This window comes from Triturus cristatus, chromosome 8 (genome assembly GCF_964204655.1).
Source record: "Triturus cristatus chromosome 8, aTriCri1.1, whole genome shotgun sequence".
Taxonomy (NCBI): Eukaryota; Metazoa; Chordata; class Amphibia; order Caudata; family Salamandridae; genus Triturus; species Triturus cristatus.
In genome coordinates, this window is record NC_140591.1 from 1,182,741,428 (window position 1) to 1,182,756,798 (window position 15,371).

Below are 15,371 nucleotides of genomic sequence, written 5' to 3' on the forward strand. Positions count from 1 at the left end.
ACCCACTACTGGTCTTAAAACTTTTATGAAACACGATGGTTCTGCGGACAGCCCGAATAGAAGACATTGGAATGTGTATAGCTGGCCTTTCCTTCTGAACTGTAAATAACATTGACTCTCCTTTTCAATCGGAATTGTGAACTAAGCATCCTTGATATCCATTTTCAACATCCAATCTAAGTCCTGAAGCTTGTCCCTCCATAAGTGTATCCCTTCCATTTGAAGTGTCAATATGCAACAAATTGATTTAGATTTCTCAAATTTATCACAGGTTCCAACCCTCTGTCTTTTTTCTCCACCAGATACCAAGTACTCACAAACCATTTCTGTTCTTCTCCTATGTTTTTATTGCATCTTTTGCTATCATTTGTAAAATTTCCTCTTGTACAATTTTTTCTAACTCTTTTTGAAAAATCGGTTAGTTTAGTTCTTTCATCTGGTGTGGTTCTGAGTCGACCTCTATTTGATAACCTTCTATTGTCTTCAACACCCATGGATCTTTTGTCAATTCTCTCCATTGAAATTGGAAAAAATCTTAACCTTTCTCCCACCTTTTTCGGAGTGGAACCAATAAGAGTCCTCGTACTCACCTTGTCCCTGATTGGTATTTTGTCCTCGTCCTCTACCAGAATGACATCTTCCTCCTCGCCCTCATGGGGATACAAATTGGGTAAGTCTTGGTTCCCTCTATAGTTCCCATAACTCTAGTATCCTGACATTCAATTATTCTGATATCCTGACATATGAGACTTACAATTTGCTTGGCTAAAGGGTGCCCTCTCCTCCTGCCTTCCCATAAAACCTGTTCCCTGTACATACTCAGTGAGTAGTGAGCTTTATCTAGACTTGTAAAAGTCTGCAGATATTTTCTCAGGGATTTTGCCATTCCATCTCCGAATAATAATACCTTGGCCTCTTCACTAGACACTTTTCTAGCCAAATCACCCAATTTAGAGTTAACACGCATTAGTACTGTTCTGCGTCTTTCAGCCCGATGCCCTACATTGGCATTGTCATGCTGCCACCATCCTCTTGATAAATGTATATTTAGATCACTCCCTTTCAAGTATCTTCCACTGTGTCAAAAATCCTAGCCAGTTGACTCAGATATCCAGAACCCTGTCCTGGCACTGCTTTATTGATCTCTCTAAACCCTTTCTTGGGTCTCTCCCAATTCCCAATTCCTTTAAAAACAAACGCTGTGACCAGAAACATCAGACGTGTATTCACTGGCGTGTTGAAAGCCCTATTTTCTACAGATAGAAGTGTCAGACTTGTCCGACGCTTCCATATGGTTGTCCTGCAAAAATGGCTGCCATTTGCCTGATCGCGTCCTACGTCTTACGATCGAAGAGCGAGACGATTCAAACCGCTTTCAGGTGCACGCCGACATGGCGTTTGAAACACACAGCTGACCTTAAACTGACCCTTTAAGTTTGTCACCATTTTATCTACTTGTTTTAGACGTCAGGTACAATTTAAACATAAAATTATTTTATACTTCATTCCTTTGTATAAATATATATATATTGTTTGCTAATACCCTTTAAAAGAATACAGAAACTTTTTCAAAATACATTTAAAAAACAAACACTATCACCCATAAATTGGGTATTATCTACAGCACAATGCAGCTTTATTAAAAAGTAGTAAATAAAAACAATCATCCTTAAAACTAGTATAATATCACAACTAATTATACTTATCAGCTCAGAAGCAACAAACAAAAGAGGAGGAATATGGAGGACAAGGAGTATTTATGGGACTGAGGATTCTCTTACATTGTGATGTGTTACAGTTCTGTTTTGAAAGCTTTTAAAGAGTTGCTGCTCAGGAGTTAATACATGTTTATGCCCTAAAATAGTTGAACTCTGCACTTTTTCGTTTTTATGTAGAAAGTCTTGTATCCTTTAGTTATGAGTGACCCTTTATGTTAATAGGATTATTTGCTGTGTTTCAGTGTACTTCAAGCTATCCGAAAGACTGTGTGCGACTGGGAAGCAGGACGTGAACCGTTCAATGATCCAGCTTTAAGGGGAGAAAAAGACCCTAAAAGTGGATTTGACATCAAAGTTCCAAGACGAGCAGTGGGGCCGTCTAGTACTCAGGTATTCTCTTTTTCATGATCTTGATTGCAACCTTTTTTTTTTTAGAATTCTATGCATAATTCTCATTCAACATCAAGGAAAGTTTGGTTATTCATATGTAAAATATTAACTCCACAGTGAGGCACTTGGGAAGATTAAAAATACTATCGAATATTAATCATTTGGGATTGACAGCTCCCTCAAAGTTTTGATTGCAGGGTGGCAAAGAATATCTTTATCTTCTCATTTTCTAATTTTGTCCTCCAAACATTTGTATAAGTATGATTTCTGGTATTTCAGATGGGGTCAAGTATAACGATTTAAAGCAGATTTCAAACAAATTGCAGTTGTTTCAGAAATATCTTTATTCATAATTCGTGTTTTCCAACATCTACGCTTTTGTGGGGCTACTGCACCAATACCTAGTTTTACAATGTGTTGTTTAGTCATCCCTTCCAGTTTTGGCGAATTGTTTTTGCAAGATATTGACTGCCATAGTGTAAAGGAACATGCGAAAACTCCAGTAACCTTTTAGCATATAATTTAACAATATCTAATTGGTAACCTTGCATTATAATCACCATTCTGGGGTGTTTCCACACCTTCTGTCACTGGGAGTATCATGTTACCAGAATCCTTTTTTTGGAATCATGATGCTTATGCTCTCTACATGATAGATTCCCATTAATTGTTGGACACTTTTATATGAGCTCATGATACTCTACCTTACTGCAAACATGCTTTAATAGGAAACTTGGAAGAGGAAGTATAATGTAATTTAAAACTGTTAATTATATTATTGATGTGAGCATCTATTGCTTTTTGAATTAACCACCAGTCTCTACTCTTAAAATATCAGTACGCATAAAGACCTTAGCTGGCTGGTGTACATTGATTAAATCCTGTATTTGGTGATTCTGTCCATCTTTGTGTCTTGGTAGTTATCTTTTTAGTTTAGCACCTATCATAAAATGTCCCCCCTATAATTTCTAATGTATCTGAGAGTTTTCAATAGACAGTACTTTGACTTGCCTTTAATGTGTTGCTTGCATTGTTTGTAGCCCAGGAAAACACATAGACTGCCATGCTTCGGTAATGGGAACAGTTTGTACTGCTACATGCCTGTGTGGTGGCTTTTAGTTCTGTAATGCACTAACTTCTGTTTTTCTCTGCTTGTCATACTTTTCCCCATCCTCTCGCCTCCCGCTTCCCCTGCTATTTATCTCTGCTGTCTTTCCTTTTACCGCCCTTTTACCTACCTCTGACCCTTGTGTACCGATTAATGGACCCTTTCCCTGCTTTTCCTGTCTGTTGGTTTTAGCTCTACATGGTGCGCACTATGACAGAGTCCTTAAACTCTCCTGAGCTGTTGAAGCAGGTTAGGTCTCTGGGAATGGACAAATTAATGCATGTGATACACAAGTTTCTGAGACAGTCCTACACCTATCCACCTCTTTTAAACTTTGGTGGTAAGAGATTACTTATTTATTCCTTCGCATTGTGAAACTGTGGTGTACTGTTTCACTACAAATCTTAACTTTCTGTGATAAGGTTACTTCATTGGTATTGCTTTGCCACAACCTACCTCTGGGATAGAAAGCTAGGCACTGGATTGCTTACCAGCCTCTGTGATGAGAACTAACAGTCAGATGTGGGATGGAGAGAACATGGGAGTATTAGTTTGGGCTTGGCTGCTCAACTTTGTCCTTTTCTGAAGTACCAAGTCTAGCAGAATTGCCTTTTCTTCACAGAAATATTTGAAGTGGAACAGTCACTTGAATTATTATATGTTACAAAATGTTTCCAGACTAATGAGCAATGTATATTTTCCTTTTTTTCTCCCCAACCTTTTTCCGCTGTGAATATTTGTGTTGTTAACTATACAGCTGTACATGGTGAGAACTATGTTAGAATCCCTCATTGCTGACAAAAGTGGCTCCAAGAAAACTTTGCGAAGTAGCCTTGAGGGGCCCACCATATTGGACATAGAGAAATTTCACCGCGAGTCTTTCTTCTACACACACTTGATAAATTTCAGTGGTAAGATACAGCCAATTGGTGTCCAGACAGCATGTGCTAACATCTCTAACATGGTTAGGGGAATGTTTCCGATTGCCAAAGCCGCCTCTGTTCTTTTTGCTCATGGGTTTCACTTTCCTATGTGCATGAGCTATGCCCATTTGCTTTCTCACTGTGACATACACTGTATGATGTATGGAATGTGCAGATCTGAGCGCTGGACTGGCTAGTGCGTGTTCCTTTTTGAAGTTGCTCTTTATTATTTAAGCAAAGCATACTTTTATGTCACATGACAGCCTAACTGTTCTTTATTGTTTCGTCTGGCTCAGTTCAGAATAGTAGGCGAAATTCTCAAACTTGGGTGAAGGGTCCTTACTTTTGTGAACCCATTTTTTTACTGGCTTACTTCGTGTGTGCTAATTAGGAACACTGTAAGTGAAATACAGAGCCACAGCTGAAGCTTCTGTCACAGCTCTAAATGTTGTAGCTCAGGATGAGTTTTAATCATGCCACTGTATATCTGCATGTGTGCTATCCATACAGCATTTCTCTCTCTTTGTAATCGGAAACATACAAAATCTGACATTGTGTTTCTTATTTGTCCTTAACACCTTGTAGTGTCTGTTTTTATGTTGTGTCTTTTGATACTAGTGCTGTCTTTTCCCATAGAGTGTGCTAATACGCATTCTAGTAGCATGAAAATATGTTGTATGCTTATTAACAGTGAACTAAAATAACTTTCTTTCAAGTTAAACTTCTGGGAATTCTTGTCATGGATGTCATTTTCTTTTCAGATTCAATATCTTTTATGGTTCAAATCTTTTTATTAGCAAGTTTATCATCTCATGACAGTGGGGGCAAACCAACTAAGAGGCGGTGCAGCACCCGAGAATTACATCATATAAACAATAACAGAGCAATACCCTCTTCACCCCGAGGATTACTCTCTACAAAATTCCTATACTATAGAGCACAATGTTAATCCGATGGGGACCTCCTAGGTATCCTTTGTGGGCTGTGTGGGTTCATCTACATCTGTCAGTGCAGGAGTTTAATGTATTTGGGGCGAGTCAACTCCCAGATTTCATTAGAAAGGAGAGCCAGGTGTGGGTGCCAGAGCTTCCTGAAGGAAGGTCCCTGAGTGGTGAGGGTTAAGGTGAGCTTTTCCATACCCAGCACGTACCAGTGCTGGTAAAGCCACCCACGGAAAGTTGGAAGTGCATCCCTTCCCCAAAGAACAAGAATGTTTTGGAGGGCCGCCCCCAATGCCAAGCCGATCTGTCGACCCCTTCAGGAATTAAGCAGGAAAGTAAGGACATTAGGGAGAATCAGGATGACATACGCGGGAAATCGAGGTAGTTGTGTGTCAACATCTTTCAGGATATCCTCCCAGTATTGTATGGATCTGAAAGAGACACGTTAGTGATAGATTCCTTACCTTAGAATATCTCCAGGCGTCAGACTGGATCCGGAAAGCTTTCGTCAGCAGTACCCCTGCGCGTCGATAGGCATCGTCGTACGGCTCCGCGTGCGTCGCTGGCGTCGTATTCGCCGAGATAACGTCACTGGAGCTACTCAGACGCGCCCACGCGCGCTGATGTCAGTTCTTCCTTTTGCCGCACCAGCAAGCGCAGATCCGGAGAGAGCGGTACCCTGTCACTTGTTGACTAAGTATTTGTTTGTTATAATTTGTAAGTAAACTTAGCCCTGGTGCATAGGGATGCCTGGTTTCAAACTTTGCGGGGCCTGTCCGCGCACGATGTCGCTGACTGCCTGGGGCATGACCACGACACCGAGTCGTGCCTCCACTGCTGGGCCATGGCCCCGAAAATTTTGCGGGAGCGGTCCCGAAAGTGGCTGGAGGCCCGGGAGTCGGCCCCACGTCGTTCCAGATCCCAGTCCTGTGGGAGGTCGAGGGCCAGGTCGCAGACCAAGCACCACCATTCAAAGTCTTCGCACTCGGAGTCAGGTAAGGCGAAGCACAAGAAGTTGAAGAAGCGTCGCCGCTCCTCGTCCTCGCCGGTCGTGGGACACGGTGGAGGGGGCAGGTGGCACCGCCCCTGCGGCTCCAATGGAGCCTGAGCAGTTACCGTTGGCTTACCCTCCTTTCCCGGGTCCATCAGCGACTCCGGCCGAATTGCAAGAGTTTGTGTCTGCAATGGCACGTATCTTCGGCCCATGCGGCCCCGTCGGCACGCCTTCGGGCCCCGCGGGCCCCACTGTTTTGCGTTCCTCGACGTCGCCGGCTCCGGGCCGACGTCGTTGACGCCCAGAGGCCTCCATGGCTCCGGCTGGGGCTCCCCGTTCTTGCCGGTGGACCCCGTACGGCCCCCGCCAACATTGACGTCGCCGGCGGCGCCGATGCCGGCGGCGCCAGCGACCAACGCCAGCATCGACTTCTTTCCCGACAACGAGACGGTGCCGGAGGGATGTCTGCCGATGGGGAACTTCTACCCTTTTATTCGCCCACGTCCTCGTACACTTGTGGAGGAAGGGGAGGACTGGGAGGGGTTTGAAGACCCTCTCGCAGCACAGTGCGTGTATGTCCCCGATTGGGATGAGGAGGCGGAGGTCGGTGGCCCGGATTACACTCCGGCGCTGGTTCACCATCCTCTTCAGCTAATATGGAGGAGAGTGGTACCTTTTCCTCGGTTCTACGTAGGGCGGCTGAGGCTCTTGGCCTTGAGCTCCCTACTGTGGCTGTCAGGACCAACCTACTGACTGAAGTGCTTCGGCCAGCCTCTTCTTCTACAGAACCGCTGTTGCCTTACTGATGTGCTTCTGGGCACCTGGTCCCGGCCCAACACAGGGTCCCCTGTGGACAAGGTTGTAGGCCGGCGCCATCAACCAGCCCCGGGCGACCCTGCCTTCCTCACCCAACACCCTACACCTGAGAGTTTGGTGGTTCAGGCCTCGACGCCTCTGAGTGTGTTTCCTTCTGCTCCACAAGACAAGGAATCCAAGAAGTTGGAGCAGTTTGGCAAGAAGATTTATTCTTCCACAAGTTCTGGACTGCGGTCTGTGAACACTGCCTGTCTCTTGGGCAGCTATTCCCATTCTGTATGGGATGCGGTTGAACAAGTGCTACCTCAGTGTCCGGATGGGCGGATGGGGCCCAGGCAGTTCTCTCCCAAGCTCTTATGGAGGGGAGAGATGTGGCCAAATTCACTATACGTTGTGGTCTTGATACTGCAGGTTCGCTGGGTAGGGCGATTTCCACAATGGTGGCGCTCCGTCCTCATGTCTGGTTGAGGACGACTGGTTTTTCGGCAGATGTCCAGAATACTTTGATGGACATGCCCTTCGATGGCACTCGCCTCTTTGGTGATAAGGCGGATTCCTCGTTGGAGCGTTTCAAGGACTCTCGGGCCACGGCCAAGTCCTTAGGTCTTTCGGCTACACGTACTCCTTCCGCTTCTAACTTTCGTTCCTTTCGACGCTCCGGAAGGGAAGTACAAACACGTTCATTTCAGAACAAGCCTGCGCAGCAACAGTCCCAGCGCAGCTGCGGATGTGGGGCTCGCAGAGGCAGGTCACGGGACCAGCATACGGATCAGTCCACCAACACCCCCGCTGCCAGTGCCTCCACACCTTCCTAGTCCGGTATTTCAGGCCCACCAGACGCCAGTGGGGGGCAGGATTTGTCATCACCTCCCCCCCTTAGGCTCCATTACATCAGACAGGTGGGTTTTGGAGGTTGTTCGACGGGGCTACCCCCTCCCCTTCGAGTCTACCCCCCCAGCCATGCCACCGCAGTTCCACTGCATGTCAGGGGATCATTTGGCACCTCTCCAGCAGGAAGTTACGGCCCTCTTGGCCAAAGGGGCCAGCGAGTGCGTTCTGACGCCAGAAGTAGGTTGTGGTTGTTACTCCCACTACTTCTTGGTTCCAAAGAAGGACAAGGCTCTACGTCCCATCTTAGACCTTCGGAGCATAAATCGCTTCCTCCGGAAGGAGAAGTTCCAAATGCTCACTCTGGCTCTGGTCTTGTCTGCTCTCGACCTACAAGACTGGATGGTGGCACTGGACCTGCAGGACGCTTATTTTCATATTCCCGTCCTGCCGGCCCATCGGTGTTACCTGCGATTCACGGTGGGACGGGAGCATTTTGAGTTCACCGAGCACCCCTTTGGCCTTACCAGCGCCCCTCGGGTGTGCACAAAAGTGATGGCGGTGGTCGCAGCTCATCTGCGAAGATCAGGGGTTTCAGTCTTCCCCTATCTCGACGACTGGTTGTTCAAGGCGGGCTCGCCTCACACAGTCGTCTCCCACCTCCAGACTACGGCCGATCTCCTGCATTTGCTGGGGTTTTCCATCAACGTGCCGAAGTCGCACCTGATTCCCTCTCAGAAGCTTCGCTTCATCGGAGCGGTTCTGGACATGGCGCAGTTTCGGGTTTATCCTCCCAAACACGGAGTCCGAGACATTCGGGCTGTGATTCCGATTTTTCCGCCCTCGTCCTGGGTTTCGGTCAAGACGAGCTTGAGGCTGCTGGGATTCATGGCCTCCTGCATCCTGCTGACCAACCATGCCAGGTGGCACATGCGACCTCTGCAGTGGGACCTGAAGTTCCAGTGGGCGCAGCATCAGGGGAACCTGTCCGACTACGTTCAGATCTCGGAGGGCACTGTACAACAATTTCAGTGGTGGCTCACGAATCAGCACTGGGTCAGCGGCAGATCCCTCTCCCTTCCCCAACTGGAGCACACAGTGGTGACGGATGCGTCCCTCCTGGGATGTGGCGGCCACATGGGAGAGGCGTAGATCAGAGGTCTCTGGTCTCCGGCAGAGTCCCGGCACCATATCAACCTTCTGGAGCTTCGGGCAATCCTTCTTGCACTGAAGGCATTCCTTTCCTCTGTCAGGGGGAAGGTAGTGCAGGTGTTCATGGACAACACCACCGCCATGTGGTATTGCAACAAACAGAGCGGAGTGGGGTCATGGACCCTATGTCAGGAGGCTCTATGCCTCTAGACATGGCTGGAACATCACAGCATTTCCTTGACAGTTCAACACCTGGCAGGTTCTTTGAACGCCAGGGTGGACAAACTCAGCCGCCGGTGTCTGATGGATCACGAATGGCGTCTTCAATCGGAGGTGGCGCAAGGTCTCTTTCAACAGTGGGGAGTGCCTTGGTTACATCTATTCGCCACAGAAGAGAACGCGCAATGTCCACAGTTCTGCGTGTTGGAATTTCCAAGGCGGCACTCGTTCGGCGACGCTGTTCGTCGCGAGTGGAGCTGCAGTCTGTTGTACGCCTTTTCGCCTATACCTCTTCTACCCAGAGTGCTGAAGAAAATCAGGCACAACGGGGCCCAAGTTATCCTTGTTGCTCCGGACTGGGCTCGAAGAGTTTGGTATCCCGAGCTACTCAGTGTGAGACTGGATCCCCCGATCCGACTGCCTCTGCGGGAGGATCTTCTGTTGCAGCAGCAGGGGACAGTTCTCCACCCAAACCTGTCCAGCCTCCACCTACATGCGTGGAGATTGAGCGGCGACAGCTGATTCCATTTGACTTGCCTCCCGAAGTCTGTGATGTCATTCTGACAGCCAGGCGTCCCTCCACTAAATCGGTATACGCCTGCAGGTGGAACAAATTTGTGGCATGGTGCACAGCCAAGACTGTGGACCCCCTTTCTGTCCCTCTTTCTGAGGTCCTTTTGTTCCTTCTTTCTCTGGCCCGGCAGGGCTCTGCTCTGGGCACTATCAAGGTCTACCTTTCGGCCATTTCAGCCTTTCTGAGTCTTCCAGATCAGCCTTCTCTTTTCAAGTCCCCTGTTGTACAGAGATTCTTAAACGGCATTACGCATATGTTCCCTCCTGTTCCTTTCGTAATGCCTCAGTGGGACTTGAATCTTGTTTTGACTTATCTCATGTGCTCTCCCATTGAGCCGCTTCACAATTGTCCTTTACGTCTTTTGACATTGAAAACTGCCTTCCTGGTGGCTATCACCTCTGCCAGGAGAGTGAGTGAGCTTCAGGCTCTTTCTTGTAAGCCTCCTTTTCTGTCGGTTCACCCGGACAAGGTTGTGCTTCGCACTCGTCCTTCCTTCTTGCCAAAGGTTGTCACTGCCTTCTACGTCGGGCAGACTATAACCTTGCCCACTTTCTTTCCGCACCCTTCCAGAGAGGAAGAGAGGCTCCACCATCTGGACCCAAAACGTGCGCTCTCCTTTTACCTGAATCGCACACAAGCATTCCGGGTGGATGACCAGCTCTTTGTAGGCTACGCAGGCGCCAAGAAAGGCCGGGCTGTTCACAAGCGGACTATCTCCCGCTGGGTCGTCTTGTGTATCAAGGCCTGTTATTCTATGGCTAAAACGGAAGCTCCGGTGGGGCTGCGTGCCCACTCTACCAGGGTGACAGCAGCTACTACTGCATTGGGACGCAGTGTCCCCCTGCAGGACACCTGTCAGGCTGCCACGTGGGCTTCGCTGCACACTTTTACAAAGCATTATTGCCTTGACAGTCCGGTCCGGAGAGACGGCTTCTTTGGCCGTTCTGTTCTCCGTGACTTTCTGGTGTAATCTTGTTTGCAGACCCACCACCGGTGTTGGTATTGCTGGGGTATCTATTCTAAGATAAGGAATCTATCACTAACGTGTCTCTTTCAGATGCACAAGTTACTACTTGTGTAACGACATTAGTTAGTGATAGATTCCTTACCGCCACACCCATCCTCCCCATTCTGCAAACTGATTTCTAGGGTTAAGGTCATCCTTTCGGGCCCTAGTTTCTATGCACCGGTGGTCAGTATCTTACATGGCTCTGCGTTCCTGTCACGGAAAGTTGTGTACAGAACTGACGTCAGCGTGCATGGGCGTGTCTAAGTAGCTCCAGTGATGTCATCTCGGCGACCGCTACGCCAGCGACGCACGCGGAGCCGTATGACGACGCCTATCGACGCGCAGGGGTACTGCTGACGAAAGCTTTCCGGATCCAGTCTGATGGCTGGGGATATTCTATGGTAAGGAATCTATCACTAACTAATGTCTCTTACAGATATATCGTTACACAAGTAGTAACTTGTGCGTTTAGGGCATTCCCAAAGCAAATGTACTAGTATCCCAGGGGAGCCACCGTGCCACCAACAATCTGTGCTGCGGATTACCCTTGTGCAGACGCACCGGGGTAAGGTACCAGTGCGAGGCAATTTCTGTAGCTGTCTCAATACTGGCTGCATTACACACCGTGTGGGGCACCCAGTAGTACACTTGTTCCCATTCCTTAGCCGTGAGCAGTCTCCCTCCAACTCCAATTCCCAGTGTTTCTGTCCTGGCGTCTTAGGTGCTGAGGGTGTGTGTTGCAAAATGGCGTATAGGTCGATGATAAGTTGTTTTTAGTTTTAGTGAGGAGGCATTTTTCAAAAGCCATGAGGGGCCTCTGTGCTCCAGCACACACCTCCTGGGTGCGTCACTCCGTATTCGATATCTTTAAGTTATTCTTCGGCACTAACAGTGGATCCTCAGAAACGTTTACATGATAGTGCTTCAGACTTTTGTAGGCTTTAGTTTTATTTTTCCCATGTGAGAAGCTCTCTCGAGCAGTACATTTATGGAATATACTTTTATACTTTGGCAGGTCATCTGAATGTCTTGTGTGGTCATCCAATGTTGAATATATTTAAAGATAAGAAATTATCTGGCCACCCTCCTACTTTACAAAATAAGGAATAAAGCAAGACAACTCATGGGTACCAGAACTCATTAGGACCAAAGATTTTAAATAGAAATAAAGACTTGATAGCCTTGCTCATTATTATATTTGTCTTCTGCTCAATGTGTTCTACGCTCTTTTTTCAGATGCAGATGCAGATGTAGTTCTGAGGGAGGTCAGTTAGATTTTAGTGAAGCTATACAGTATAAGCTTGTGCATGGTAGCATTGACAACATCTGAGTGGGTGGTTCAGATTTATAATGAATGTATCTCAGTTTGTACCATGCACGCCTTTCTATTTACAATTGTGCTTTGTATTCTAATTGAATTAAGATGGGTTCCTTGTATTGCTGTCCAGCAGAATTGTCTGACTGGTGGTCAGAGCCTTTGGATTTTTCACTTACCTAATCGTGAAGAGGTTTTTAACAAATGATGAGAACATGGTGGTATTGGCTTATGATGTTGGGATTTTGGATGTTCAGCTGAAGTGAGAAACTAGGATTTTTTTTTTTTAAACATTCTTTTTATTGGCATTTGTAAACAGGAAGACACGCAGGCACAGGCGTTAACGCCATAATCATAGAGGCTGACATATCAGGGGCGTCCATTCGCAGTCCTTTCGGTCTTTTAGTCTCGTGGGCCCTCAGGCCACCCGCCTCTACCCTGAGTGGGGCTGCAGGTATGTATCCGGGACCAGCCCCGGGGTATGCCTTACTGGAGCGCGCAGTGATCGCCTCGCCGCTTGGGTGCCGTGCAATGTGAGTGAACCCCTGTAAGGGGTGTCGTAGAGGCGATAGGGTTGCAGCCATTAGCTAACCGTTAACCAACTGGGGACAGAGAACCAGGGAAAAAGGGGGGTGCACTATGTTGCCTATCAGGAATGCTTGTAGCTGTGCGCTTGAGAGCTGGACCATCGTGTGGAATAAAGTCAGAGTGGTCGCGGATGCAAAGGAGGGAAGGGGGGGCAAGGGAGGCGGGAGCGCCGATCATAGCCTATGAGGGACCTGACGGTGGGACCCGTGGTGTCTGCCTCTGCGAGCCACCGGGTGCTTGGACTGCCTGCGCATCTCCCGGGGTGGGCTCCGGAGTCGTGGGCGCCCCCGGGGGGTCAACCAGTCTTGAGCTCGCCACAGCAGCTGTTTCCTGCGCGAAAACGTGCATTAGCATGGCCCAGGGCATGGAGATCGGGTGTTTGCGCATCCCCCGGGCCTCCTCTGTTCGGAGCGTGGTTTCCTCCGTCTTGCCCCACTTCTTGACTGCTCCCACCCATGCCGCTAGAGGAGGCCCCCCCGGCGTCTTCCAATGCATAGCAATGCATCGTTTGGCTAGGAGCAACACCAGGAAAGCAAACCTCCTCTCCACCTTCTGATGTTAATGTCGCCCATGGATACCCAGTGCACACGCCTCCCAAGTGTCCATGTCCCGGAACCCCGTGACCGTTTTAAGGGCAGTGTGAATCGTGTGCCAGTAACTGTAGAGCGTCGGACAATCCCAAAACATGTGCTTGAACGAGGCAGCAGGCTCCAGGCATCTGGGGCAACCGAACTCACCGTCGGGGAAATATTTCTGCAGCCTTTCGGGGGTGAGATACGCCCTGTGCAGCATATGCAACTGGATGTTTTTAAACCGATAATTGCGGGACACCTTTTTAGTGTATTCCATGGCCCTGATCCACTCCCTGTCATGTAGAGGCCTTTGGAAGTCATCTTCCCAGCGTTCTCTAAGGGCCGCCAGCGTAGGACTCCGCAGGGTCCGTACCGCTTTGTAGATCCAAGTGACAAGGTGGCGGCCTGACCCCATCTGTAGTATCGCATGGATGACCGGGTGCGTGGGAGGCTCTGTATCGATCCCACGCCACTGCCTGCGGCAATCTGTGAGAAGTTGCCTATGCCGTAGGAACTGCCCCCCGGGAAGCTCGAAGTCTGCAACCAGTGCATTAAAGGTTTGCAAGCTCTCCCCGGAGAACAGCATCCCCACCTCCGTCACATCGTGATCCGTCCACACCTGCAGCATTTGCGCTGTGTAATACGCCCGACCCCTAGGGAGTCCCACCAACAGCAACAGCGGAGAGTATAGGGGAGCATCCCGACTGAGTCGGTGAACACGCGCCAAGCAGGCGCGCACTGTCATGACCTGGAGGGGCCGGGATAGCGGCGGCGCTGCACCCGGCAGCAGCATGCGATGGACAGCGGGGGTTTGAATCCGCCCCATCTCAGTGATCATCTCCTCCTGTGCCCGGCCCGCCGTCCAGTGCGACACCCACTGTAATTGGGCGGCAAGGAAATACGCCTCGAAGGAGGGAGCTGCCAACCCGCCCTGGTCAAGAGGTAATTGCAGTGAGAAACCCGGATTATAAAGCATTTGAATCACTAGTTGTACATGTGTTTGATCTTTGGTCAACCTCAGGAAGAAAGTGACACTGTTGGAGTGTTGATGAATTTGGTGAGTACCAGGTTGCTGTTGTGACTCAAAATGCAAGCATTTCACTTTCCCATTTATTTACGAAACCCTCGGTGCCCAACTGAGGGTTTATTCTAAGTTAGTTACCCTCAACACATGTTGCAAAGAGTTTATATGTAATGGCTCACCCTAGCATAACTGGAGCTTTATGACAGATGCCCCATCAGCAAATGCATGCCATGTACATCTCCGTGATATGCAGTTCGTTTTGCTGCACAGATTTTTAATCAAGCTACTTGTATCTTGTCTCTCGGACATTCAAATGTTTTCTAGAAGCCCTCTGGCATCCAATAAGCCATTTTCTTCTAAGGGTAGAAACCACCCGATATGTAGTCTAGTTCCTAGAGAGTACTTGACGTGTGTGTATCTGACTTAAACATGTTTCGCCTGTGGGGGTTACTCATTTTGACATTAATCACAACAGGGCTGTAGAAGTTTCCTGTAAATCCTCTGGCTTTGTCCTGGGGTTATTAAAAGGAGTGAGAATATTCAAAGACAACGATTGTATTCAGGAAAAAACTTTACTTTTTCTCTAGGGGATCTTCATCATTAGTCATAAGCACTGCAGTGTCCTGTCACGTGTGAAAGAATACATTTAAAGCTCTTTGTATAACTGTTTACTTCTTCGTATAGTGTCACTATTGTTTGCAGGGCATTCATTTCGAAGTTATTCTTACATTCACGCATCGTCGGATTCAACATGGGTATCCTAAGTGTTTTGCACAACTGGACTTTGTTAAACCCGTCCAGTTGCTCAGTACTATATGGTGTAATGCATGCATTATTGTACTTATACGCATTAGAACAACCACAAGTCATTTGTACCCTCTTTTACTAAAGTAAGAAAGTAATGCTGTTCTGATGTTTGTTCAAGAAACTCTACAGCAGTGCTGTGACCTGTCCCAGCTGTGGTTCAGAGAGTTCTTTCTGGAGCTGACTATGGGAAGGCGGATCCAGTTTCCCATTGACATGTCCATGCCTTGGATTTTGACTGACCACATCCTTGAGTCCAAAGAGGCGTCCATGATGGAGTAAGACCCACATGTTTATTGATTACTCTAAATGTACTTTTCTTGTGTCTGGTGTAGTGCGAACACCAGATAGTAACAGAACTGTTATTTGTTTTCAAGTGTTTGCTTAAATCTTAGA

The 15,371-nt window shown here is 48.0% G+C and overlaps 1 protein-coding gene across 2 annotated transcripts in view; it reads left to right on the forward strand.

The window, feature by feature from the left end:
* The window catches only part of CYFIP1 (cytoplasmic FMR1 interacting protein 1), a 517,233-nt gene that overhangs the window by 171,746 nt on the left and 330,116 nt on the right, over positions 1-15,371 (forward strand). The window contains exons 15-17 of one of the 2 annotated variants that reach the window (XM_085622863.1): positions 1,961-2,108; positions 3,409-3,556; positions 15,097-15,253. In XM_085622863.1, coding sequence (XP_085478989.1) covers positions 1,961-2,108; positions 3,409-3,556; positions 15,097-15,253 — 453 coding nt within the window. Of the gene's footprint in view, positions 1-1,960; positions 2,109-3,408; positions 3,557-3,973; positions 4,128-15,096; positions 15,254-15,371 lie in introns of both variants that reach the window. The other variant, XM_085622862.1, reaches the window with a different exon arrangement.